This window comes from Anolis carolinensis, chromosome 2, assembly GCF_035594765.1.
Source record: "Anolis carolinensis isolate JA03-04 chromosome 2, rAnoCar3.1.pri, whole genome shotgun sequence".
NCBI lineage: Eukaryota > Metazoa > Chordata > Lepidosauria > Squamata > Dactyloidae > Anolis > Anolis carolinensis.
The window spans coordinates 116,625,961-116,652,585 of NC_085842.1; the positions used below are offsets into that span (position 1 = coordinate 116,625,961).

Below are 26,625 nucleotides of genomic sequence, written 5' to 3' on the forward strand. Positions count from 1 at the left end.
TGTTATAGTTAATAGCAGTGTACAAAAAAATTCACACACTTTGTAGAAAATTAGTTGGGAGTACTTTCTCCACTGCACAGTACCCACAGTTGTTTCTTCAAATTTTCATTTAATAATATAGCTTGGGGTACTTCATTTGATTGGAGGTCAACTTGAAGATTTCTTTCAAGTACAAGATTTCACAAGGAAAATTCTCAGAAATATTTGTGGGATATTCATAAAGATGACATTTAGAAGCTTCCTCAAATACCTATGCTATATTTTAGGACTAAGCAGAATGTGAAAGACATGTTACTGGTTGCTGTGAATTTGCTACTCAAAATAGTGGCCCATGGACCAGGACCCTAATAGCTGCCAGTTAGTGACAAATTTCTAGGAAAGAAACAAAGAGTAGTCAGTGGGCACAAACACAGTACACATCCTTGATTTATTTGCAAAACGATCCTGCCAGACTTTTCAAGACACCTTTAGAAGCCCAACTCTAATGAACAAATGACTCTGGTGAAGTTTTATCAAATCTGGAAGTATAAACCTTGTTTCTCTACTGTTATCTGGTGGCTTGCTCTGCCTCCTACTAGGCTACTCTTCCTTCTTTCTGCACATGTCAAAAATGGAAAACAAATCTCTTTGTCTAACACTGACTTACCTTAATGGTACAACCACTCTGTTCTAAAGCAGCGATTCCCAAACTTTTTCGGTCAGTTTAGGAACCACTGTTCTAAAGAATAGCCTTAGGCTGTGGTCCAGTAGTTCAGAATATTGACTGAGATTACTCTGTTTGACAGGCTTCAGAAAATCTCACTAGACCTGGGCAACGGGAAATCTCATCAGTTCTGGCCAACACAGGATAGTTACAGAAGGAAATAACCTTCAATAACAATCCCCAGGCATGATCAACAGCAATGGTTCTCAACCTATGGGTCCCTGGATGTTTTGGTTTTCAATTCCCAGAAATCCTAACAGCTGGCAAACTGGCTGGGATTTCTGGGAGTTGTAGGCTAAAACAGGTTGGGAACCACTGATCTACAGCACTGCTGGTCATGCTCTGGAACCCAGCGGTTGCACCAGATCATTTTTTTTGGCTGCTTCAAAAGGCTTCAGCATGCTATCATAGCTCCCAATAGGGTATACAAACTAATATATATATATATATATCCCCCACCTTTCTTTTAAAACAAATACTCAAGAACTGCCCTGAGCACTTTTTGTGGCCCTTTACTTCATTTAAACTCATTTAAACTGACTAATTTTTGTGCTTTGATATACATTATATACAGTAAATATATACTTTATAAACATATTGTTTAATATAGCGAATTATTTAAAATATCTTAAATGTACCTATAAGAAAGTTCTTCAACTAGACAAACTTGATATACAGTAGAGTCTCACTTATCCAACATAAACGGGCTGGCAAAACGTTGGATAAGCGAATATGTTGGATAATAAGGAGAGATTAAGGAAAAGCCTATTAAACATTAAATTAGGTTATGATTTTGCAAATTAAGCACCAAAACATCATGTTATACAACACATTTGACAGAAAAAGTAGTTTAATACGCAGTGATGCTGTGTAGTAATAACTGTATTTATGAATTTAGCACCAAAATATCATGATGTATTGGAAACATTGACTACAGAAATGCATTGGATATTCCAGAATGTTGGATAAGCGAGTGTTGGATAAGTGAGACTCTACTGTAATATTATTTCTAATAGTCCATATTTTTTCTCAAACTATGTTGTTTGAACAGGGTAAAGAAAAATATTTGATGTAATGAACATCAAATATCTCACAATGGAAAAGAACACCAAGATCTTTGATGGTGATTCAGATGAAGTATATGAGGAAGTCTAATACTCATGCACATAACATTCATTTTTCTTACTTGTATTACAGCATTAATAGATAACAAGGATATATTATTAAAAGAAATGAGGACTAGTCTAAATGCTTATACATTTTAAGCTGTCAGTTGTTAACATGTAATACCTAGGATATTGCTGTTGACAATTCTACAAAATGGACATATCTGTTTCTCATATCAATACATTAAAAAAAATCAGGAGACAAGAATAATGGAGCATAAAATATCATTAGTTTGGCTGTTATCAAGCTATGCTACATTAGTATGACTAATCTTGGAAGTCCACTTTTGATCTCTGAAATAACTGGGGTAAAGAGGGTAGTGAAAGGTTAATGAACGGAACATTTCAGTTCATGGAAAGCTTTAGGAGAAATAATAGGGTTGTTTTGTTCCTGGTTTGCTATTTAAACATCTTACCATATTTTAAAAAATATCTTACATCTCTAAATTGAATTAAAGTTTTACTTTGGTTAAACGAAGCAGCAGTTTTAATGAAACTTTGTTGATTATTTCCATTTTGATGGTGCAAACTTGCCATATTAAGGCTTGATTTCCAAAATGACTGGATTTACATTTTTAATAACCAAATGACTGAAGAAAGTTTGACATTTTTAAACAATGGCTAGAAAGAATGTAGTGGACAATTGAAAATTTGACCTTCCAAGATCATCCAGAGGAAAAACCTCAGAATTTAAATTGCAGTCATCTGAACATCATCCCTCTTTTATATCTCAAACCTTTCATCAGGTCAAGTCTTCCTTACACATATAGCCTTCAGTGATTGTGACTGTTCTGAGTTCATAACAATGTGTTGTGTGTGTGTATGTCATGTTGTAAACATTTTAGCTCACTAACAGCAAGCTAGTGGACCATTTGAGGACAACTACTTGACTTGTAGTGACCCTAAGACAAACTTATCATGGGGTTTTCTTGGCAAGATTTGTTGCCTTTACCTTCCACTGAAGCTAAAGAAAAAAGACTTGTTCAACATCTCCCAGTGGCTTTCTATGGCTGAGCAGGTATTTGAATCCTGGTCCTCAGAGTCATAGTCCAATGCTCAAACCACGATGCCATGCTGGCTCTCACACAGTATTTCCCCTAGAAGAAAGGTGCAATCTGTAGCCAATTTACAGAGGTCATATTTTTACTTTGTAATATTATATTGCCAATCTGGGCCAAATTCCAAATCATTTTATGTAATGAGGTCAGTACCAGAGCAGTTTCTATTTAAAGCACAGTATTGTACATACTGAATATGTACATTAAAGTTGAAGGGAATTAGTGCCCCTTCCTTCTGGGGAGAACAGATTTCAGGAACCATAGTATTATGCTGCTATTCCCTTATTCCTAATGAGGTCATGGAATACATACCAAGAAAAGGGCGGGAGAACCCAGGATTTGGGGAAACATAAACAGAGGATCAAATTAGGGTACATGCTTACTCCTTTTCTACGAAACTTCCCTTTGCATTAACAGCTGTAAAACTGCATGAAATTGTTTTGGGGATAGGCTGCCAGCTGCTAAATGCCCAAAGCAGCTGCTCATAAATCTGGCAGTTCTGTAGATGCCACAACTTTCCTAAGATATTTAAATAGCCCAAACTCCTATTTCTTATGAGTTCATTATCTTAGCATGCACTTTTGGATTAAGATATTGCCTGATTAGAGGAATCTTTCCCTGGCCTCCATGCAGCCATGATAACAAAGGTTCTGTGACTGTCCTTGGCAATAAGGATTTCTCTTCTTTCCCAGGAAGGCATAAAAAGAGAAGCAATTGTTGCTTACATGGCTTAAAGATGTGGTTAGAATTAATTCTTGCAAGGCTCAGCATTTGTTATACATCCATGAACCACAAGAACCTCCTTGCTTTGTTTTGCTTTATTTTGCCTATTTGAAATGAAGTTTTCCCACACTTTTCATAAAAGACACCACTGCAAGAAGGAAATGGACAGCAGATAATGTTGGAGTGTTAAGGGGGACTTTGCATATGAAGACTTCATCGGCACCTAGAAAAATTACTTTACAGTTTCTAGAACCCTCCAGCCAGCATGGCCAATTGTCATTCCAAAAAAGAAACTCTTCCAGGCTTTGCCTGGAACATATGCATATTCTCTATATCCATCTTGCCATCTAAAGTTGAATCAGATCACAAGGGCCATCTAGTCCAATTCCTTTTCATGCAGGAATACATAAGAAAACACTCCTGAAAGATGACCCTCCAGCCTCTGATTAAAGATCTCTAAAGGAGGAGAGATCATTACTACCTATCTACTCCATTGTAGAACAATTTTACAATCAAAAATTCTTCATAATGTTTAGGAAGAATCTCTTTTCTTGTGATCTGAATCCATTGCTTTGTGTTCTATCCTCAAGAGCAGCAGATTACAAGCCAGCTCTATCTTCTACATGAGATCCCTCCAAATATTCAAATCCAGACTTCACATCACCTCACTCTTTTCTTCTCAAAGCTAACCTTATTCAGCTCTCTAAGTCGTTTCTCCTAAAGGTTGATTTTGCAGGCATATATTCATCTTGGTCACTCTTCTCTTTGCTCCCTAATCTGCATCTTAAAGATCACCACAATGCTAAGATGAAAGTATTACTCACCTTACAGTATTCATCAATGGGTATAAGACGCTTGATGGCAACATCTCGGATGTGGCTTCGTCGGAAGAGGATCTTGCCTAAAGTAAGAGAGGGAGGAATGAAAAGGGTTGTCTCTGACATTTGGATAAACTTTTGTTTTATCAGAATCTCATTAATCAATATACTCTGATGAACGGTAATAAATCTTCTGATAGACTGCTGGAAGTGAATCAAGGACATCCACACATGGCAAACATCTGAAGAGGTGAACTATGCCAATTTTTATAGGAACAATACCACACAAATAATGTTATTCCATCTATTATTATTTAAATCACTGACTTTGGGCATTATGAAAAGTTGCACATAATCCTAGCCCCACTCTTCTTAATTCTCACTGTTCTATTCAACAATTATGAATACAAAGTTGATGATTGGTATAAAGAGGTGTGGAACATCGCAATAAACTACAAACTGACTTGTAATATAAAACGCAAAAAGAGATTAACAAAAAGAAATAATTTTGAGGCAATATGGGACAAATTCTTAGAATATATATTTGTCAAAGAAAAAGAAATAAAACCAAATCAACATACACCATACCAATGCATCCTATTACAATAACTATAAGGCATGTAAAGTCCAATATGAAAAGTCATAAAATTAGAAGAAGTTAGTATCAAAGTCCAGAATGAACACTACCTCTTTTATTTTTTTCTACCTCAACATCTTATAACATCTTCATCTTATAATAAAAAGCTTATTGCAACAAAATACCTAACAATTAAAAATTCATCCTGTCTCCAAGCTGTTAGGAATGCAGATTATACCCAAAGTTTCAAGCAAAAAATAACAGTAGAAGGAACTGCTATTTCTAGCCACAAAAGAAAAAAGGACACAATTATAAAAGCAATATAATTGCTCCTTTTTCTTCCCCGAGGCAAGGACACACCTCATTTAACAAACTGCAACACTGCTGAAATTGCCTTAGTTTTTAAACCTTATATTACCATGGAAGGCTCATCTAGCAAAAAGCTGTGCCTTTATTTGCGAGGTCTGGGAATGTGGAAACTGCAGTTCAGTTAATGTTCCCACAATATTCAATGCAAACATGTCAACCTATTGTTTGACTCCAGGATAGTAAGTAAAATCTGGGAGTTTAAAAAGTAAGCATAATAAGAAGGAAGGAAGAGGGATGAGGAAAAAAGAAATGTAAAAGAACATTTAAGACTAACTAGGTTAACAAAATTACAAGCATTCATGGATATAAACCCACTTCTTTGGATTCAGTATTTAGGGTATTAAGGCCTCAGGCATAGAGAATATTTATACAGTTGTGGGAGCAGGATGGAAGGTAATAGGATCCACAAAGATGAAAATCAAGACCTTTGCCCCAAATGGCTGTGCCTTTTAGAGCTTTACAGTTGTCAGTTAATACTGATGTGTGAAAACAATAAATCTGCCTATGAAAAATCAGCTTCCTAGGGTTCAAAACTCTCTCTTAGGAGATGCCTGTTGATATATGTGCAATGATGTGGACTCTTGTATACACGAAGTGTGCCATGAACTGTATTTGCCTTATATACATAATGAGGTAACTTATAGATAGAACTCAGGCATACATAGGAAATTATTCATGTTTCAGATTCACAATATCTTTATAATAATTTTAAGATGAAACAAAGTCTATGTACACTGAACTGTCAGAAAGCATAGATATCACTGTATCTGCTACCCAAGAGGACAATTTTGGTTTTTTGAGTATTTTGGAATTCTAGATAGTGTGCTCAACTTGAATCTATATTTATGATGATAAGCCTGCCTCAAAAAATCATCCTATATTCATAAAATGAACTAAGATTGCAATAAAATCTGCAAACAAATAGCTAGAACAAATACAGGAAACATTAATATAAACCTTCGGGGGAGGGGAACAAAAGTAGCACCATCAAAAGCAAAATAATCAACATGGTAAAACAGGATACAAAGGAAACCACTTTCAATATATACAAGAGGTGATTGTTGGATAATATAATATAGATTTAATCAGAGGGTAAAAAATATATCCCACCATGGCATTACCTTTTTGTAGTGGTAGGACTGCCTGCTCCCCATAGTAAGATGGTAGCAGTGGTGCTGGGAGGGGTGTCCATATCGGACAGACAGAGTAGCCAGACTACATGTGCCAAACAGCTACTGGGGATTCAATGGTAGCAGCACTATGGTTAACATTTGTTTTTGGTTTTTTTATTAAATATTTTTTTATTAATTTATCAATCAAAATGTATAAGTTTACATTTTCCTCATTTTATAATATCTTAAACATATCATGTTGTATACAATCCGACAGTAAAAAAAATCAAGACATCTTTAAACATATTTATCAGTTTTAGATTTTTCCATTACAACTTTACTACATCTCTCTCTACTACACCCTTTTATCTACTTATACATAATTTTATTTATTTATATTATTATTATTATTATTGTTGTTGTTGTTGTTGTTGTTATTGTTATACCTTTTCCCCCTCTTCCATTCCCCTTATTTTGTGCCACCTTCACCAACCAACTCATACTGTTTCACAAGTCCAAAATTTCATTGTCTCTGTTGCTGGCTTATACCCCTTTCCCTCATTTAAAATATACTCAATAAATTTTCCCCATATTTTCCAAAAATCTGTTTGTTTCGATATTCCCTTTTTAATTTTTATATTGCAAGTCAGCTTATCATTAATTGCTATGTTCCAAAGTTCCCTGTACCATTTTTCTAATTGGATTTCCTTTTTTTCTTTCCAATTTTTTGCTATTAACAATTTTGCTGCAGTTATCAAATTAGAAACCAGTTCTTTCTCCTCTTGTGAGAGGATACTGTCATGCATAAGTAATAATGCTGATTTAGGTGTATTCACTATCTCTGTTTTTATTATTGCTCTTATTTCTTTAAATATCATTTCCCAAAATTTTTGTATAATTTTACATGACCACCACATATGAAGATATGACCCTATTTCCTGACATCCTCTCCAGCACCAATTTGTGTATTTTTTATCTATCTGATTTAATCTAATGGGAGTTAGGTACCACCTCCATACCATTTTGCAATAATTTTCCTTAATTCTTATGGACATATTTTTAATACTCTCATACTCCATATCCTTCCCCATTCTTGTTTATTCAATTTTTCTCCCAAATCTACTTCCCATATTTCCTTCAAATGAACTTGTTCCTGTTCGTCCGTTAGTAGTAGTTTATAGATATTGCTTACTGTACCTTTTAATGCTACATTCTCTTCTTTAGTCTCCCTTTGAATTATCATCTTTTCTATTTTTGTATATTCCCTACCCCCATTATACTTTTTCCTTAAGTCAATTGACCATTTCCCCAATTGTAAATACTTGTACCACTCAAAGTCTCTTCCTCTTAATTCATCTTTTATCCTTTCCATATTTACCATCTTCAGGTCCCAATCTTTTACTTTCATTATACCTCTTTCATTAAATTCTGCTTCAAGTTGTTTTTTCAAATTTACTGGGAAGTTTTCTGTCATTAGAACTAGCATAATAGGAGAAATACCTGGCATTAGGGGGTTTTTTTTGTATCTTCCCTAAATCACCAGAATTTTTTTTAAAAAGGGGTTGTTTAAATTACTATACTATTTCTTTTTATCTTTTCCTCTATTATTCCTGTAAAAATATATTCTAGTTTCAATTCTAATTTTTATCATCTTCTTCTAGTCACTCCAAGCTCTTTTGTTTAGCTAGGCAGTCTACTATATATCTTATTTGATTGGAGTGATAATACAGTTAAGATTTGGAAGTCCAAGACCTCCTTCTTTCTGTGGTCTATACCATAAGCTTTTATTTATTCTAGCTTTTTTATTCCCATTGCAATATAAATTTAACATGCTTTGCCAATTTTTTATTTCTTGATTTGAAATTTCTACAGGTAGCATTCTAAATTAAAAAAATTAATTTGGGTAATATCTTCATTTTGACTAGTGATACCCTACCAAACCATGATAATTTGAGTTTATTATAATCCACTAATTTCTTATTAATTTCCTTTCTTAATTTGGTTTGATTGTGTATTTCCATTTTTTTAAATTCTTTAGTTATATTTATCCCTAAATATTTAATTGTTTCTTTGATTTTGATTTTTATCTTCCCCTCCTGTTGTATTTTTTATCTCTTCTTCTTAATAGTTAAATATCATCATTTCTGATTTGTTCCAATTAATTTGTAAACCTGTTATTAATCCAAATTCTGTTAAGTGAGCCTCTATTTTCTCCGATTGTTTTATTGGCTGTTCCATTGATAAAAGGGTATCGTCTGCAAACAAACTTATTTTATATTTCTCTTTTAGTCCTATTCCTTTTATACTACTCTCTTCTCTTATTACATTAGCCAGTAATTCCATTACAATCGCAAATAAAATTGGGGAAAGGGGACATCCCTGCCTTGTGCCTCGTGTTATATTTATTTTCCTTGTTAAACCATCGTTCACCATAACTTGGGCGTAATCTTTTGAACATAATTTATCAATTAAGTTTCTAAATTTTTCTCCAAACCCAAATTTGTCTAGTATCATTTTCATTGTCTGCCAGGAGACACTATCAAATGCCTTATAAATATCCAAAGCTAATACTCCAGCCACTAAATTCCTTTTTTTAATACTATGAATTACATTTAATACCCTACCCATTAAATTTGGCATTTGGCTTCCTCCTATAAATCCACATTGATCCTCCTTGATATATTTATATATAAATTTATTCATCCTTTTAGCCATTATGGCACTTAATATTTTTGCATCTTGATTTATTAATGAGATGGGTCTGTATGATCCTGGATCTATAGGATCTTTATTAGGTTTTAGAATTAATGTGATTAACGATTGTTCCCATGATGGTGGAATGTTTTCTCCCTTTATTATTCTGTTAAATAAATCTTTTATTTTAGGTATCTATAGTATTTTATATTTTTTGTAATATTCTGGTCCTAGCCCATCCAATCCTGGGGTCTTTCCAGGTTTTAAATTATCTATAATTTCCTCAATCTCTTTCTCTGATATTGCTTGTTCCATAATTAATTTATCTGTTTCTTCAATCTTTATTTTCCAATGTTTATCTACATACTCTTTAGCTTTTTCTCTAGGTCCTTCCTTTGCTGTATATAGATCCTGGTAAAATTCCTGAAAAATTAATATTTTATCCTCCATTCTTGTGCATTGTTTTCCATCCCTATTTTTAATTACAGTTATTAATTTTTGTTTCCTAGTTTGTGTTGCGTTAGCTATTAATTAGTGTTCCTATTACTATACTCAAAATACTCTCTATTTAAATAAATCAAATCTCTCTGCACCTTTTCAATCCCTTTTTCAAGTTTTCTTTTTTGCTATTAATTTTGCATAACTCATTCTATCTTGTTCTATCGTATATCTCCTCTCTAGTTCCTTAATTTCCATCTCTAATTATTTTCTTCTGCCTCCTGTTGCTTTTTAAAAATATTATATTCTTTAATAAAGAGTCCCCTAGCCACTGCCTTCATTGTGTCCCACACTATTGTAACAGGACATTGATTATTATCATTTATCTCCCAAATTTCTTTAATTCTTTTATTATTTTTTCTGTTATTTTTTTATCTTCTAATACTCTGTTATTGATTCTCCATCTTTTAGCTAATCTATAATTTTTTTAATTTGTATTATAATACTAATTGGTGCGTGATCAGAGATTTTTATAATCTCTATTTCCGCATCTTGAGTTTTAGAAATTAGGTCTTTTGAAACAAAAAAGTAATCTATTCTTGAGTAGTTTTTATCCACCAAGGAATGGAAGGTAAATCTTCTCTCATTACCCTTTATCATTCTCCAGACATCTATCAATCCTTCCCTTGTTATTACCTTATTAAGTTCTGTTATATTCCTTTCCCCCTTTTCTTCTTTTGTGGGGTAGGACTTATCTAGTTTTCTATCCATAATTCCATTGAAGTCCCCTCCTATTATTACATATCCCTTTTTAATTTCTTCTAATTCTTTAAAAATAAGTTCATAAAATTCCTTCTGTTTTGTATTTGGCGCATAAACATTAACCAAAGTATAATCCTCCCCTCCCATAGATCCCTGGATCATCACATATCTTCCCAATTCATCCTTTTTTGTTTGTACCATGCTAAATCCACTACTATTCTTAATTATAATTGTTACCCCTTTCATTTTCAAAGTACCCATAGCTTTTTCATATATTATAGTCCCTTTTAATTTCAGTTCATTTAAACCTTCTCTTGACTGGTGAGTTTCTTGCAAAAAGAAATATCCCCTTTGGCTTTCAGAATCTCGTTGGTAATCCTCCTCCTCTTATGGCATGAACCTAGGCCATGACAGTTCCACAATATCAGCTTAACTCAATCTAGCATCTGTTTGCATTTTTCTATTTCTTGGTTGGTCCCTGTAAAGAAAATCACCCCAGTGCGTTATCTTCCCCCCTTCCCCCTTTCTCCCCACTCCTTCCCCAAAGGGTCTCCCCCTCCCCTTTCCCCCAAATATCCCCTCTCCCACCAAGCCCTGTGGCTTTTTGTCCAGGGCATGGCTTAATCATAGCCTTTCGGTGGAGGAGGGGCGGATCCATTTTCCTCCTGACCAGCAGCCAAATCACAACCTCCTGAGGATTCCAAATTATATTTGTATTTCTTCCCCTCCAATTTATTTATATCATTTCTAAAATATTACTTATTCAATTTAAAGGGTGAAAAATCTGTTTATATATATCTTCAGTATTATTATTACATTTCTAATTTCCCACTTTACTATTTATCTACCCAACTAATCCAATTAGCCCTTTATATTGCTTGATGTTATTATTACTATTTCTTTAAGATTATTAATTAGGATCACAGTCCACACAGTACTTATTTTCTTGTCTTCTTTTCTTCTTCTTTTCATTGCTTCTTTGCTTTGTCCTTTTGTTTCTCTTTATCTGGAGTTTCTTTCTTCTTTTCTCTGTCCTTTCCTTCTGCAACTCCTGCATCTCTTCCTTCTGCGTTTTTTGACTTTCCATCAGGAGGGCATTGTAGTTCTTCAAATAATGCCTCAAGTAATTCCAGTCCTTGTTCCACTGATGTTACGTTGTAGCTTTTCCCCACATATCTAAATTTCAGGTAGATAGGGTACCCCCATTTATATGGTATGCCCTTATCTTGGAGAATTGTGGTACAAGGGTGCATAGTCCTTCTCCAGCTCACAGTCTCTGGACACAAGTCCTGAAAAATTTGAATTTTACTTTCTTGAATTATCTGTGAAGTGGGTTGGTTTCTGATAGCTTGCATAAATTGATCTTTGTAATAGTAGCTTGAGAATCTTATTATGATATCCCTGGGATTAGAAGTTGTTTTCTAGGGTTCAACACGATGGATACGGTCAAACTGAGACTGCTGCCAATCCTCTTTCTTTATTTCCTGAATTCATTTTATAATTGCTTCTCTTAGATTTTTGAAAGTTTCACAATGAATTTCTGAAAAGTTCCGGATTCTGACATTCACGCGACGGTCTCTGCCTGCCATTGAGATAAAGTTTAAATCATGTCTATGAGACACAATTTGCAGCTGATGCAGATCTTTAGTGTTGGCCACCATCTGCTGCTGAACTGTCTCCACCTTTGATCCCAGAGAATCAGTCTTTCTTTCCAAAGAAGTAGTTTTTTCAGCCTGCTCAGCAACTTGTATCTCCAGATTCTTAATACTTGACGTGATCTGCAGTGTGCTTTCCACAATCATGTTTTTTAATTCTTCTATTTGTGTGTTGAATTGTGCAGAGAGTTCTAGGTTTGTTAATTCTTAGGACTCCTCAGGTTGCTTGGGAATCGCTCCCTGCTTTTCCCCCAGTTCTTTTTTATCTCCCTTGTCATGAGGCTTCGCTGCCATCATTAGTCCTTCCCCTTCTCCTTCCTCCCTTTTGCTTTGTCTTTCTCTCTCAGAAGCCCTCCGTGCAGACAATCTATCTAAGCTTCGGTCTGAAGGTTTCGCTCTGGCTCTTAGAAAGTGTTCTGTAACTTTTGTGCCAATTAATTTGAATTTATTATCTTTATCTCTTCTAGTCGACATTAATCATTCTGCTATTAGCTTGCCACCAGCAATTTGAACGGAGCAATCCGAAAGTGAAAGTAGCTAATACTGCTTTTAACTCTCACTTTTTAATCAGTTCATTAATGCTCCTTTATTCTGCTTTTCTCAGTCCATCTGGAGATGTCAATTACTCACTGTGATCCTTTAGTATTTTGGAGTTTTAACTCATTATAAATTCCTCCCACCAGAGCCGGCAAATTCAGCTGCTGTTCATCGAGACGTGGCTCTGCCCCTCTCTATGGTTAACATTTGTTAGTACTGTATAGAAGAAGGTGATGGTAAACTTCTTCTGAAGACTTCTACCTTGAGAGAATATAAAATGAAATGAGACTGTGCCAAAAGAAAACACTCAGAGGTTGGAAGGCACTCAATGAGCTACTGAGAGACTACCGAGGAGAGAGTTGTATTGTGGCTCATGATGCAAACGAATTTGGGGCAAAAGAACGTTCAGCTGTTGACATATTCAGAGGTGAATGGAAATTCTCAAGGTGAATAATACGTATTACATGAACATAGAATAAAGGGAAGCTTAATGTGTATTTTCAAAATCTAGAATATCTAGAATATAAAAATCTACACTTTTCAAATGCACTACAAATATATAATCTGGCTATACAGTATATCACAATGCTTTTCAACTTAAGTCATTTTATTAGATTGGTGCTAAAGAATGATGCTAATATTTGTGTTTTCCTTAAATCTGTTAATAATAATGTAGACTGGTAAGATGTTTATATTTCCTTAGGGTTACTCAACAACATTTGAGAAGTATTATTTGTCAGTCCTTTTCTTTGTAGCACTATGAAAGTTTGGTTTAGTTCATAAAAGAGGTTGTCACAGTTTCCACTTCAAAAATAACTTTAGGGGGTGAGAGATAGAAATGAAAGAGAGATATGCATTCAGGAATGGTGGTATCTAGTTGTAGGGTTATATAAATAGTATTTCATGCAAGGACCACAAGGGCATGTCAAAGCCACCATGTATCTGAACATGTTGCACAAAGTTGCAGGTGCAAAAGCAACTTGGTTCTGTTGATATTCCATGGAAGTAGGTACATCAGTAGGCAATTTTGCAGAATTACAGGCATGAATGTGCAGGCATTACAAAACTACAGCATTATGAAGGACTTTACTCCCTAGTGCTAGAATTATCTTAATGCAAAGCAGAGGGAGTTTTCGAGAAAAGATACGGGTGCTGAGACTGAAAATTGCGGAGTCTAAACCTTCATTAAAATCAGCTGGCCCTGATTGTTTCATGACTGGAATTCCCCTGTTTTCTGAGTGTTGTTCTTTATTTATTGTCCTGACACCTCCCAACAAAGTATTCCCCCAGGCAGGAAGCAGCCTGGCTTTGAAGCTGAAAAGCCACTCAATGCTAATCAAGGTGGCCAATTGCAACATTCACACTTGCCTCAGACAGACAAGAGTTCTTTCTCCCATCCTGGACCTTCCACAGATATATAAACTCCCCTTGATTAGTTTCCAACAGACCTCACAACCTCTGAGGATGCCTGCCATAGATGTGGGTGAAACGTTAGAAAAGAATGCTTCTGGAACACGGCCATACAGCCTGGAAAACTCATAGCAATCCAGTGATTCCAGCCATGAAAGCCTTTGACAACATATTATTATTATTATTATTATTATTATTATTATTATTATTATTATTACAGAGTTAATGTTGCAAGCATTAACAATAATGATACTTCTCTTTTTCAACTACAGTCACACTAGCTAATATATAAATGAATATTTTTAGAATTTCCACATTCAAGGTTTAAGAGACAAAAATCTAAATGCTTTATTATACAGGGGAATCCAGATGTTGCTTTTTAAAAAAAAAAACTTAAAAAACTTTACCTTGTTTCAACAGCTGAAGAAGCAGAGATTCTTTTGGGATAATTTTGCTCTAACTCAGTCTAATGCTCTGAATAACATATAATTGACTGGAAATGGTTAGTGTATTTTGTTTGTATTAATTGAATATGTCAATAACAGCTCTGCGATTGTTTGACTACCAAAAACATGTAAGTTTTTGGAATGATACAGTTACATTTTAAAAGTTACAGGAACTTTTAAAACAAAATCTTACTGAAACACCTACCATTTTGGGCAATTCCAGAATGTGGCGGGGGAGGGATTAATTTATTTTTATTTATTTATTTCCAATATTTCTATCCCGCCCTTCTCACCCGAAGGGACTCAGGGCGGCGTATAATTGGCGACAATTCGATGCCGACACATCATTAAAAACAACAACATATAAAATGTATTACAACCAATTAAATACAGTATAAAATATAATACATAAAACATATGCTTAAAATCCGTTTGTACAATATCCTCCTACTTTATCCATATAACAGTCTGGGTCATCTTTGTCATTTATTCGTTAAAAGCCTGGACACATAGCCATGTTTTTAAGGCTTTTCTAAAACTCAAAAGGGTTGGGGCTTGCCGTATATCTCTGGGGAGGGTGTTCCACAGCCGGGGAGCCACCACCGAAAAGGCCTTGTCCCTCGTTCCCGCCAGCCGTGCTTACAAGGCAGGCGGGACCGAGAGCAGGGCCTCACCAGATGACCTTAGGGATCTTCCTGGCTCATAGGAGGAGATGCGTTCGGACAAGTAGATTGGGCCAGAACCATTTAGGGTTTTATAGGTCAAAACCAGCACTTTGAATTGGGCTCAGTAGCATATCAGCAGCCAGTGGAGCTGGCTTAGCAGGGGGGTGGTATGCTCCCTGTAAGCCGTCCCAGTTATTAGTCTGGCTGCCGCCCGTTGTACTAGTTGGAGCTTCCGGGCCATCTTCAGAGGCAACCCCACGTAGAGAGTGTTGCAGTAGTCCAAACGGGATGTAACCAGAGTGTGGACCACCATGGCCAAATCAGACCTCCCAAGGAACGGGCGCAGCTGGCACACAAGTCTTAGTTGTGCGAAGGCTCCCCTGGCCACCGCCAAGACCTGGGGCTCCAGGCTCAGCGATGAGTCCAGGAGAACCCCCAGACTGCAAACCTGTCTCTTCAGGGGGAGTGCGACCCCGTCCAACACAGGCTGTAACCCTATTCCCTGTTCAGCCTTGCAACTGACCAGGAGGACCTCTGTCTTGTCTGGATTCAGTTTCAATTTGTTGGCCCTCATCCAGTCCGACACAGCAGCCAGACACCAGTTCAGGACCTGGACAGCCTCCTTAGTGACAGGTGGAAAGGAGTGACAGAGCTGGATATCATCTGCGTACAGATGACACCTCACCCCAAAACTCCGGATGATCTCTCCCAGCGGCTTCATGTAAATGTTAAACAACATGGGGGACAGTACTGAACCCTACGGGACCCCACAAATCAATGGTTGTGGGGCTGAATAGGTGTCCCCCAAGGACACCATCTGGGAACGCCCCTCCAGGAAGGACCGGAGCCACTGCAAAACAGTACCTCTGAGCCCCATCCCGGCGAGGCGCTCCAGAAGGATACCATGATTGACGGCATCAAAGGCCGCTGAGAGGTCCAGCAGAACCAGCAGGGACACATTCCCCCTGTCCAGCTCGTGGCGTAGATCATCGACTAAGGTGACCAAGGCTGTCTCGGTACCATGCCCCGGCCTGAAGCAAGACTGTGCCAGATCGAGATAATTGGTATCTACCAAGAATGCCTGGAGTTGTGCGGCCACCACACGTTCCATGACCTTGCCCAAAAAGGAGAGATTGGAAATAGGCCGAAAGTTCTCCAATTGAGTGGGGTCCAGTGATGGCTTCTTCAACAGCGGTTTGATCACAGCCAATTTAAGGCTCGCTGGAAATATGCCTTCCCGAAGGGAGGCATTCACCACCACCTTCACCCACTCGGCCAACCCCCCTCTGGCTTCTCTCACCAGCCAGGATTGGCAGGGGTCTAGGATGCATGTGGTAGCCCTCACCTCTCCAAGCACCTTGTCCACGTCCTCAGGCTGAACCAATTGAAACGAATGCATCAAAATGGGACAAGCAGGTGCTCTTGCTACATCCTTGGAGACTGCCGTTAATATGGTGTCAAAGCTAGCATGGATCAAAGCGACTTTGTCTGCAAAGAACTGAGCAAATGCTTCACAGCGGGCTGCCGAGTTTTCAGGGATCCCGTCTTGGGGTGCGGGATATAATAAACCTCTGACAACTCGGAACAGCTCAGCCGGATGGTTCTTTGCGGACGCAATATTATCTGCAAAGAAAACATTCTTTGCAGTATCTATTGCCGCGGCAATCCCCTTTCTCCTCCTTTTCCAAATAGAACAAATTGAATTTCCTAATGAGGAGACAGGATCTCAAAAACTTTACTGTCAATAATTGCATCCTCTAAGGCCACTGTTCCAAATGTCCACATGTTTACATAAACCTTTACCAATATGGTGCACTCTAGATGTCCCAGAGTCCCACAACCCTCTATGTCAGAAGTTCCAGCCCACTGCATTTAGTAATTCACTGGGGATGGAGAAGGTTGCCTTGCATGAACTAAAATCACAAGGAATTTTCAATTCATTTTTCCAGTTGGTAGAACTGGAAATTCCTGTAACTAGGGTCAGCATTGCTTCTTTCTATATTTAGAACTCAGATGGCAACTAGTTGGCTTGCTTCAGAGATTCACTCAGCTATAAGAGTTAAAATAAAATTTACAGCCCACATTTTCTTATTGATGTGCATATAAAACATCCAGGCAATCAAAGTAAATGGCCAGTTAATCTCTCTTGCCATTTTCACAGGCAATCACAGTAATGGCATGCCTTCCTTTTCACCTCATTTATGAACTCTGGGTCTTTTCCTTTTGATCCAAAGATTTGGCTTTCTTTTAAACTTTATGTAATTTTTAAAAGCAGCAGACAATGGAATATAAATGCATAAGTGCTCTTCTGTGGCTCCCAGAAGGAAGAATACAGCTCCTATCACACTTTCCACTGGTGATAGGCATATTGATGCTGCTTCTGATTCCTCAACATTAGCACGATATGCATCAATATAGTTTTCTAAAAAAAGAGCAAAATTAATATGCTAGAGCTTTATAGTCTTATAAACATTTTGATCAGTTCATGTGTACACAGAATTGTATGAAACGATGTCATATTTTAACCTGACAGATTAAGGCATATAACAAAGGTGGCAGGAATCCAAATACATGGCTGGGGGATAAAACAAAAGATCTCATCTTTGTGGCTGTCAATGCATGAGCAATGGGTTTAAGAGTTCTGCCAGCATCATAAAATGCAGACGTGCTTCCCACACATTATAGGAGGATAGGTCTGGAAACTAAGCCTTATGACTCAAGAAGCTCAACATATATAGAAGGCTGGGAGGTGACATAATAGATCTCTTTAAATATCTGAAGTGAGATCAAGTACAGAAAAAGATTCCATCTAAACATTATGATGCACTTCTTTGCCGTAAGAATTGTTTGGCAGTGGAATAGATTGCCCTGGAGGGTAATAGACTCTCTAATCCTGGAAGGACATAATTCAGGAGTGGTTTAGTTGCATATTCCTGCATGTTGGGTTTGACCAAACGGCCTTTGTGGTATCTTCCAGTTCTAGGTTTCTATGGTTATAGACTGTTGGAGTCCAGAAGTTACTTGCCCACCGCCCCCAAGAGTTTTTAATTAGGTAGATTGCATTATTTCCTTCTTGGTTATGTCCTTTTACTAGATGAGTTTTAATTATAACTTTATTATTTCACCCATATCATTTTTATCATGGGTTTCCTTGAATATTTATTTAGTGGACAGGCAAGATATACTTTAAACAATCAAGTCAAAAATGCCTTTTATATATTTGCATTTACAACCTGAAGGGTTATGGTAGTTTACACTCTCAGAAATACAGAAAAGAAAAGTGATGCTGCTACAAGTCACATCCCTACTGTCTGTTTCAAATGTTACTTCTGTTGTCAGTTAATATGATCTGGGGGGATATTGTTGGCAAACATGGAGACCCCTGTTTTCAAATTCATTTGACATAGTCTGCTGCAGCAAGGCATTCCACAGATCCCACAGGAACAGCCGCAACATGGAATTGTCACTAGGCTGAGGGGTACCAGCAACAGTCCCAGCAGAAGCATAAATCACTAACTCTCACGGCTCTAACTTCACTTGGCCACTTTGTAACAAAGCCCCTAATAAAATGTATCTTCCTTTCTAACCCTATCTGGCAACACTGTATCCTTTCTGACTCTAAGCTGCGAATTTACTCCTTTCCGAGCCGCGGATCTCTGCAGGCTCCTCAGGGACGCTTAACTAGCGTCCCCGGAGCAAGGAAAAGCAGTCTTTCAAATCGCAGATACCGGTTCTTTGCTCTAAATCTCTGTAACTATGGTTCACCAATCTTCACCAGACCAACACTATTTTAACCCTTGACTAATTCTAAGACTACTGTATTCGTCATCCATTCCAGCTGGAATTGCAACCGCAGCCCTTTTCTTCAACTGGTGACCTTTTTTATTTGGGAATCAGGGCAATTGCTAATTGCTTCTTGCAGCTTGCCAGGCTGTGTGGATCCTAGCAGCCTTTGGGAGGTCTGGCTCTTTCCAGCTGTAGGGTCCCTCCTGATGGTCTTTTTCTGCTTTCTACCTGCAGCAGGACCTCCTAAATTCTTGCTCAGTAATAATAGGAATGCAGGCAGAGGTCATTATGCTTCTTGGCCAAGTGGAGACTAGGGATGAAGGGCAACTAATTGTGCCACATTTTTGTACAGCTAGACCAGGAATCCTCAAACTTTTTAAACATAGCACCAACTCACAATCCCTCAAGCTGTTGGGGGGCTAGACTATAGTTTGAAAAAAATGAATGAATTCCTATGCACATTGCAGATATCTGTAATGCTAAAAAACCTGAAAAGAACAATACAATGTTTAAAATGAAGAACAATTTTAACCAACATAAACTTACCAGTATTACCAGTATTGAAATGGGATGTGTGGGCCTGCTTTTGGCTGATGAGAGAGTCAGGTTAATTACGATTGTTATTCATTTCAGACTTAGGGTGGTCCTACGTGGAAAATTGAGGGGTGGAGGAAATTACCTTGGAAAGCCACATCTGACCTACAGACCTTAGTTTGGGAGACCCCTGATCTAGACAAATCTACCCCATCTGCCCATGATTATGGGATTGTGAGATTCTGCTTCTTTTACCCAAAGCAATGCTATTGGTAGGGTCTTTCAATTCAGAAAGGCTTTTGCTGTGGAGGCAGACAAAATGTGCCAAGCAGGTATTGGCAGCAACAGTAGTAGAGGGTAACATTGAGGGAAGATTCCCTCAGAGGCAATGGTAGTAGCGTATTAACTAGTTCTAGTGTTGCACCCAAAGGACATGTCTGTAAACTGCCTCTGAACGTTTTACCAGATTCAAATGTCCAAAGTCGTGACTTATATTAATACAGGTACACAAGGAGTTCTTCATTATCATTTTGATGCAATAATTGTGTCCAAGTAGATAAAACTTTTTCCACTTGAGTATGGACAGTTTTAGATCCAACCCAGCAAGTATAATGAACAACAACAACAAAAATACAAGAGAAAATGGAATGCCTCATACTGCTACTGACAGCTCAGATTCAAGTCTTTCTTATTGGTTCCAGATAGACATTTAAGTTCTGTTTTGGCTCTTGTTAGGCAAAATGGGAATTTGTTTCTAAAGTTTTGTAGGAGGATTTATATTAGAAACACTAGCAGGATCTCAGTTTTCACAGCTTGGGAGGGTAGCAGAAAGTGGACAACTATCTAAAATGCATTTTTAAATACTTAAATCTCCTTTTTCCTTGGGAAACTGCCATGATCTCAAGTTTAACTTTCCACAAAAGCAAACTTGCAGCCAAAATATAAAACTTCAGCTTTGGGCAAGGTTTTCTTTCCATACTATTCTACGTAACCTTTCCAGGGAAAAACTGATGGCAATGAGCTCAAAAGCAACACAGATATATAGTTTGGAAGACTCAGTTCTTCTTATAAAGGCCTTTCCCTGAATGATTTGGCAAATTATACACATTGCAAATCTAGAATCCATCTGGTTTTTTTTTTAATCCCTTTCTTTCTTGGGAAGTCCATCATCATATTTCCCTTCCAAGTACACTCCTCCATTCTCAAAGCATTTTTACATAGTTACTTGCACATTTAGAAAATCTTAAAGCAATTTAATTTTACTTTATTTTACTACATCTTGTGGGAAGCAGGATGCATTTTACTCTCAACTCAGGTATGTCCACAATGCACAAGCATGAATATAACAATGACAATATTAGTGATTGGATGCACAGACAAATTAAGTTTCCACAGAACCAACTAAGAGGGAAGTATGTTGCCAGTCGGTGCTCGCCCTATTCAGATATTCAAGGGCTCAAAGAATGAGCAACCTAGCTCTGTCACCAACCATCTCCATTGACACCACTGTCCTTGTCCCTCCTGTGCTGGCAGCAATTGGTTGCCACAGACATCTATATGTAGGACCCTGTTTAAATATTTGATCTTAATGTATGCTTGTGTGCCTTCCAATCATTTGCTGACTTTGTGAATTCTGTAGAGTTTTCCTAAGCAAGGAATACTCAGATGTGCTTTTGCCAGTTCCTTCCTCTGAAATATAATGTACAGTATATCAAATGGTGGTATTATGGCACATGTGCACATGTGTATGTAACTGTTGCTGATAACTTGAAAGCACATCCATAAACACATAGGCTCTAATTAAATTACAACCTATGCATCGCCCCATTCTCCAGAGAAGGAAGGGACATGGGCAGACTAACATTTTTAGATTTGGAGTGGGAAGAAAGCAGGTGCTTTGCTCCATTAGCTGGAAGAAACCTTTCAAATGTCAGAATGTGGATCAGATAGCAATAGAAAAAGAGAAGGAAGTGTGCATCAGGGTCGCACTGAATAGTGAGGGGAGTCAAATTGGAAGAGAGAGAAGTGAGTTTCAGAGCTGGGAAAGTTGGAGTTCAAGTGTGGAAGTTGCCTTTGGGTATGTATTGGGGTGATGAGATGGAGAGTCAAACATGAACGCATTCACAGTCTTTCTGCCAGTCTGGTCAGTGCACATTTCCTCTCTTTAAGGCTTACAAAACAAGTGTGAATTCATTCACATCTGCCTCTCCCTACAAGCCTTGCAACCACCCACTCACTTTGCATAGCTTGCATAGTGAGGCTGGATGCATTCACTTTAAATGGTCTATTTGTATACTATGTCAGGGATGGGGCAACATCTGCATGTATCTACATGCACGTGAAGAAGGAAGTCATAGGAGTAAAAAGTTTGAGAGCAGTTGACCTGAAAGTGCCTGGTATTTTTTGGCTGACTCTGCTTAACTTCCAAGATCAGAGAGGATCTGGTGCCCTTAGGGCATTTCCATTCATACGGAAGTAATAAACTCTACTACAAATACAGTACAGAAGGAAAACTCTAGAATGGTCATCAACAACAAGTCTCAAAGGCTTTTTTAAAAAAAAATCCACATGTTAAAAATCTTTTAATATTTGCATTCATAAAATTCAAATGTGACAATAAAGAGAATAACAGATTTTTTTCCAGTGGATCCCTCTCTCCCCTGGCATGATTTAGATGCCTGCTTTAAATCATAAGACCAAACTCTTTAAACAAAAAGACCAAAAGATCTTTTAAAAGGGCATAGGGAGTGAGAGAACTCATTAGGTTGTTGTCACTGATGCTGCAAAAACCACAGCCAAGATTATTTGCTTTAGCTAGAAATCTGTGCAGAATATTAAACAGCAAACCCCTCCTTCATTAATACCAAAGGCTTCAACTCTGAATGTGTTAGAGGTTTGTGAAGAATGCTAAAGGCAGCTTGGTGGACAGGATAACTGGAAACATTTTTAGACGTCAGAAACCACAATGTATAATGTTACCAATCAGGCTTCCCAGAAAGCAGCATATTTCAAAGAGAAAGCAGGAGCCAAACTCCCCACACTGTAAATGAAATTTGAGTGTTAGCATGCTCTCTGAGAGAACTAAGTAGATTTTTAAAGAGAGGCAGGGTTTGCTATTTGGAAAAAGTAGAACACAGGCAAGCCTAATTTCCCTATAACAGGGATTAGTACTTGCACCACACATGCAACCTGTGCCTCCCGAGGACACTACTTCATTCCAGTCAACTGCTAATCTCTCTCCTCTTCCCCCAAAGTTTCTTCTTTGAGAAGAATCGGAGAGATAGCTGAGAAGAGTTCTGTGGTTTTTTCTACTTGTCTCTACTCTCTTGAATGTAAAAGCCATTTAGGCTTGGAATCAAAATGGTAAGGAGGGGGAGGATTTAAACAGCTGTAGGGATCCTCTTGATCCTCTATGGTGGATGGTCCCCCCCCCTTTCTTTTCCTCCTAGGATAGTGTTGTCAAAGTAACCAGTCTAGTTTCGGTAACCTGCCAAAACTGAGTTTAGACTTGTTGCTTTGGAGATGGTGACGTAGGCACACCAACAGGCCTGCAGAGCTGTTGATAATTCAGCTGCCAATGCCTCTATGACCCCTGGCTGACGAAGACTTTGTTTGATCAAAAGGGATCTCCAAGTGGAGTGAAGTATTTTCCAGTCAAGGAAACTGGTAATACCTTTTCAGCTCCTGATTGAAAATCTGAGCCACAGAAGAAGTCGGGGAATTGCAAATCTTTTGAGGTGAACATTTCTAGCTAGCTCTGATCATGAGGCCAGCTTGAGAGAACTTTCACATCCATATTTCCTTTTTAGTGTAGTTTCTTCCCCAACAGTTTTTTTCTTTAGCCTCTAGGTATTGGGGAAGGCAAAAATGCAGCAATCAAAGCAACCTTTTTGGAAATGTATTTTCCCCTGTTTTCCAGAAATAGGTTACAATGCTTCAGAAACAGAACACAGCCAAACTGTAATTCCTGTTTGTTCAAGTCTTAGATGCTGGTAGCTGGGCCAGATGTGTTATGCTCCTCCCATCCCACTCTGCTGGCATGGAAAATTGCATAGCAAACTCTTTTGCTTTGCATTCAAGCCAGAGTTAGCCTTGTTTTGCTGATACCACAATCCAGAGAACAGCTGGAGCCAGAAAGCACCTCTTGAAACTAACCACAATGGTTACTAAACTGCAACCATGAGCATGACCCTGAAGAAAGGGACAGCTGAAAAATTAAACCTTTTGGAGGACTTAACCAGAGATGGTTAAAATTCCTACAATAAGCAGGATAAGCATATGTGACATGCACTTTGGGGAAAAGAAGTCAGTTAGATTTTGACTTCTAGTTCACTAGAAACCACGGATTTTCTTTAAAACCCTTTGTTTTCAGTCCCAGGCATTGCATCAATTGTTCAAGACCAACTTTTACTAGTCTCCCATCCCCAGTCAGCAAGTATGAGGACCACAGAGGAATTTAAAACAATGTGATTTCACAGAAGGGGCTAGGAAAGTACTGCAGCTGATAGCACTGGGATTACAGAAGCCTTTGCTTCTTTAGAGAGATGTATACAATGCCTTTTAGGATGAAGTACAGACAAATTATAAGCTTTAAGGTCCAGTTTAAAAACAATGCAGATGAAGTAATACATATTTGTTGCGGGATAGAGTTCCAAACATGTAGGCCCATTACTGAAATGGCCCCTTCTCTTTCCCAAATGGACCTGAATGGCAGCCCCATGGGCAGCCTTATTGAAGCTGATATTCCCAGCCCACATAACTTGGTATTTATCTGGATCAAGTTGTTCTTCTTTGCCTTCTGGATCCCTTTATAGGTTCCCTGGGTTAAATAGGCAAAAAAAAAAAAAGAACATGTCATCTACACAATTCTTTACACAACACCTCTAGATGACACCTCTTAGCAACTTCATAGAGAAACATGCGAAATATGAAACTCAATGGCATCACAAAAGACCTATGACAACATAGTAGAAAACATGTATCACAACATTTTCAAAGATATTAAAATTATACACTTAAACTGGCATTAGTGAGGGTGAGCTAGCAGTTAGTGAAGTAGTAAACACCAGATATGATACTCTGACAATTACATTTCACCAAACAGTGAATGACATTCTAAATTCTGGATGAGGAAGAAAGAAAATCAGACTTCAAATACTGGAAGGGAATGCATTGACTCAGAACAGAAATTACATCTTATGAAGAAAAAGTTGAATCATGTAACAACAACAACAACAACAACAACAACAACAACAACAACAACAACAACAACAAAACTTTATTTGTATTCCACCCTATCTTCCCAAGGGGACTCAAAGCGGACTCTAATATATAACAGCAAACATGCAATGCCTCCACAAAACAAACAAATACTGATGTAAAATCTCAGGAAAACCCCACATATGAAAACAGCAATAAAACTTAATATCAAATTAAAGCTAAGATCAATGAATTAAACCTAACATCAATAAATTAAACCAACATATGCAAACAATCATACAGACTCAGTGTCAGCATATGTATTCTAGTCAAACACAACACATTTTTGGAATGAGTCAGAAGAAAATGAATGAATAAAAAAATGACAGTAAGTGGAATCCTTTTTTTTAAAAAAAACCATGAGATTTAACAATTACAGCAATCAGTTTTTCTGCTAACATATAATCAATACATTTACCAATATTTACCTGGAAAACAATTTTCTATTTAAGTACAAAATGTCTTTCCCTTCAACCTTTCTGGTATTTTTTAATTCATTGAGTGGAGCAAACCCAAATCAGTACAAAAAATAAACAAATCTAAGATGGTAGAAACAGGAAGGTTCTCAGAAGCAGTATTACCAAGAGTAAATCCACTCCAAAACCAATTCAGTTACAAAGATAACTGCTTTCTTTTTGATCCCAGACTACAATACCTTTTGAACTGATTATTTATATGACTCACTTCCCAGATACTTACCCTCATGTATGGGTCTGGAGTATGGGTTATGGTACCTAGACCCCACTTCCCCATGAGCAATGTGAGGCAGGAGAGGAATCCTACTTTTCAGACTAAAACAGAGACAGCAGTGGAGATTCTTCTCCTCTCTGCACATGTTTTCTGTTGGGAACATGAGCACTGTAGTAGGTGGGATCCCAGTGTTATTTCTGATCTCCCTATTTCAGATCTCTCTATAACTCCCTATGCAGTTGCTGGGTATGCTTCATATGGTGGAAACCTCCAAACACATGGATCAGTGGAGCGTAGGAACTAGAGACTTGGCAAAAAGCATCCTCCAGACCCCTCATGGCTTGTATCTGAAATTCTATGGAACAGATCAAGGCTGGAGACAAGAGGTTGCTCCCACTGAACTATGTTGTGTTACTGCCAGATAATTCTCCTCATCTGTTTAGTACTGTACTTTTGAAGTGTTCTTGAAAGGCTAACTGTCTTAAAGTCTGATATAGGTCTGATTACTGGATGCACTTATACTTAGTTCAGTTGCCTTTTATAAAATCTCTCCAAGTGCTATTACATCATCCTTGTCTTTCTCACTAGTTCAAAGGAACTCTTTGATTCAGATTCATCAATTTTAAGGTATTATGCCAAGAAGGTGTGGGGTGGAATGGGGAGACGAGCGAATGTCCCATTTAACAGTTGTGTTAATCAATTTACAAACCTGGCAGAAAGGGGATGATCCTTTGCTTAGGGTCTTTCTGTCCTCCTTCCATAGGGAATTTGTCCAGCATTTGCATCTTTAAAAAAACACACACACACACAAAAGAGACATACAATTAAATTAGCAAAAGCAGAAATAAACATCATGGATGCTAAAACATTACATAGAAAAATAAAGAGAACTGTAGATTATACTTAATGTTGTTTATCATGGTTTGAAGAAAATAGTAATGTGGGAAGAAGGCCAAAATGTCAAGAGGCTGCTTAAGCCATCTCCATGAGTAGGTTATTAATGAAAGACAGCTGTAAACAATAAAAATCAAAGAAGGGTTACTCCTTGTTTATCACTGCAGACCACACCAGGGGCTGTCTACTTCCTTGACCACAAAACAATGAATCTTGCTGATTTTTAAGCTTGTAGTGTGCCTTGTTTCTCATTTTCCCCACAAAGAATCATGAAACTATATTGCCATCTGTCCGCATTACAATCTAAGTGGGCCACTATTTTATGTACA

General features: G+C 37.6%; 1 protein-coding gene across 4 annotated transcripts in view; it reads right to left on the reverse strand.

Annotated features, from left to right (window-relative positions):
- The window catches only part of sh3pxd2b (SH3 and PX domains 2B), a 159,330-nt gene that overhangs the window by 54,706 nt on the left and 77,999 nt on the right, over nucleotides 1-26,625 (reverse strand). For all 4 annotated transcript variants that reach the window (XM_062970430.1, XM_062970431.1, XM_062970432.1 and 1 more), the window contains exons 3-4: nucleotides 26,112-26,187; nucleotides 4,475-4,551 (exon numbers count right to left, since the gene is read on the reverse strand). In XM_062970430.1, coding sequence (XP_062826500.1) covers nucleotides 4,475-4,551; nucleotides 26,112-26,187 — 153 coding nt within the window. The remainder of the gene's footprint in view (nucleotides 1-4,474; nucleotides 4,552-26,111; nucleotides 26,188-26,625) is intronic.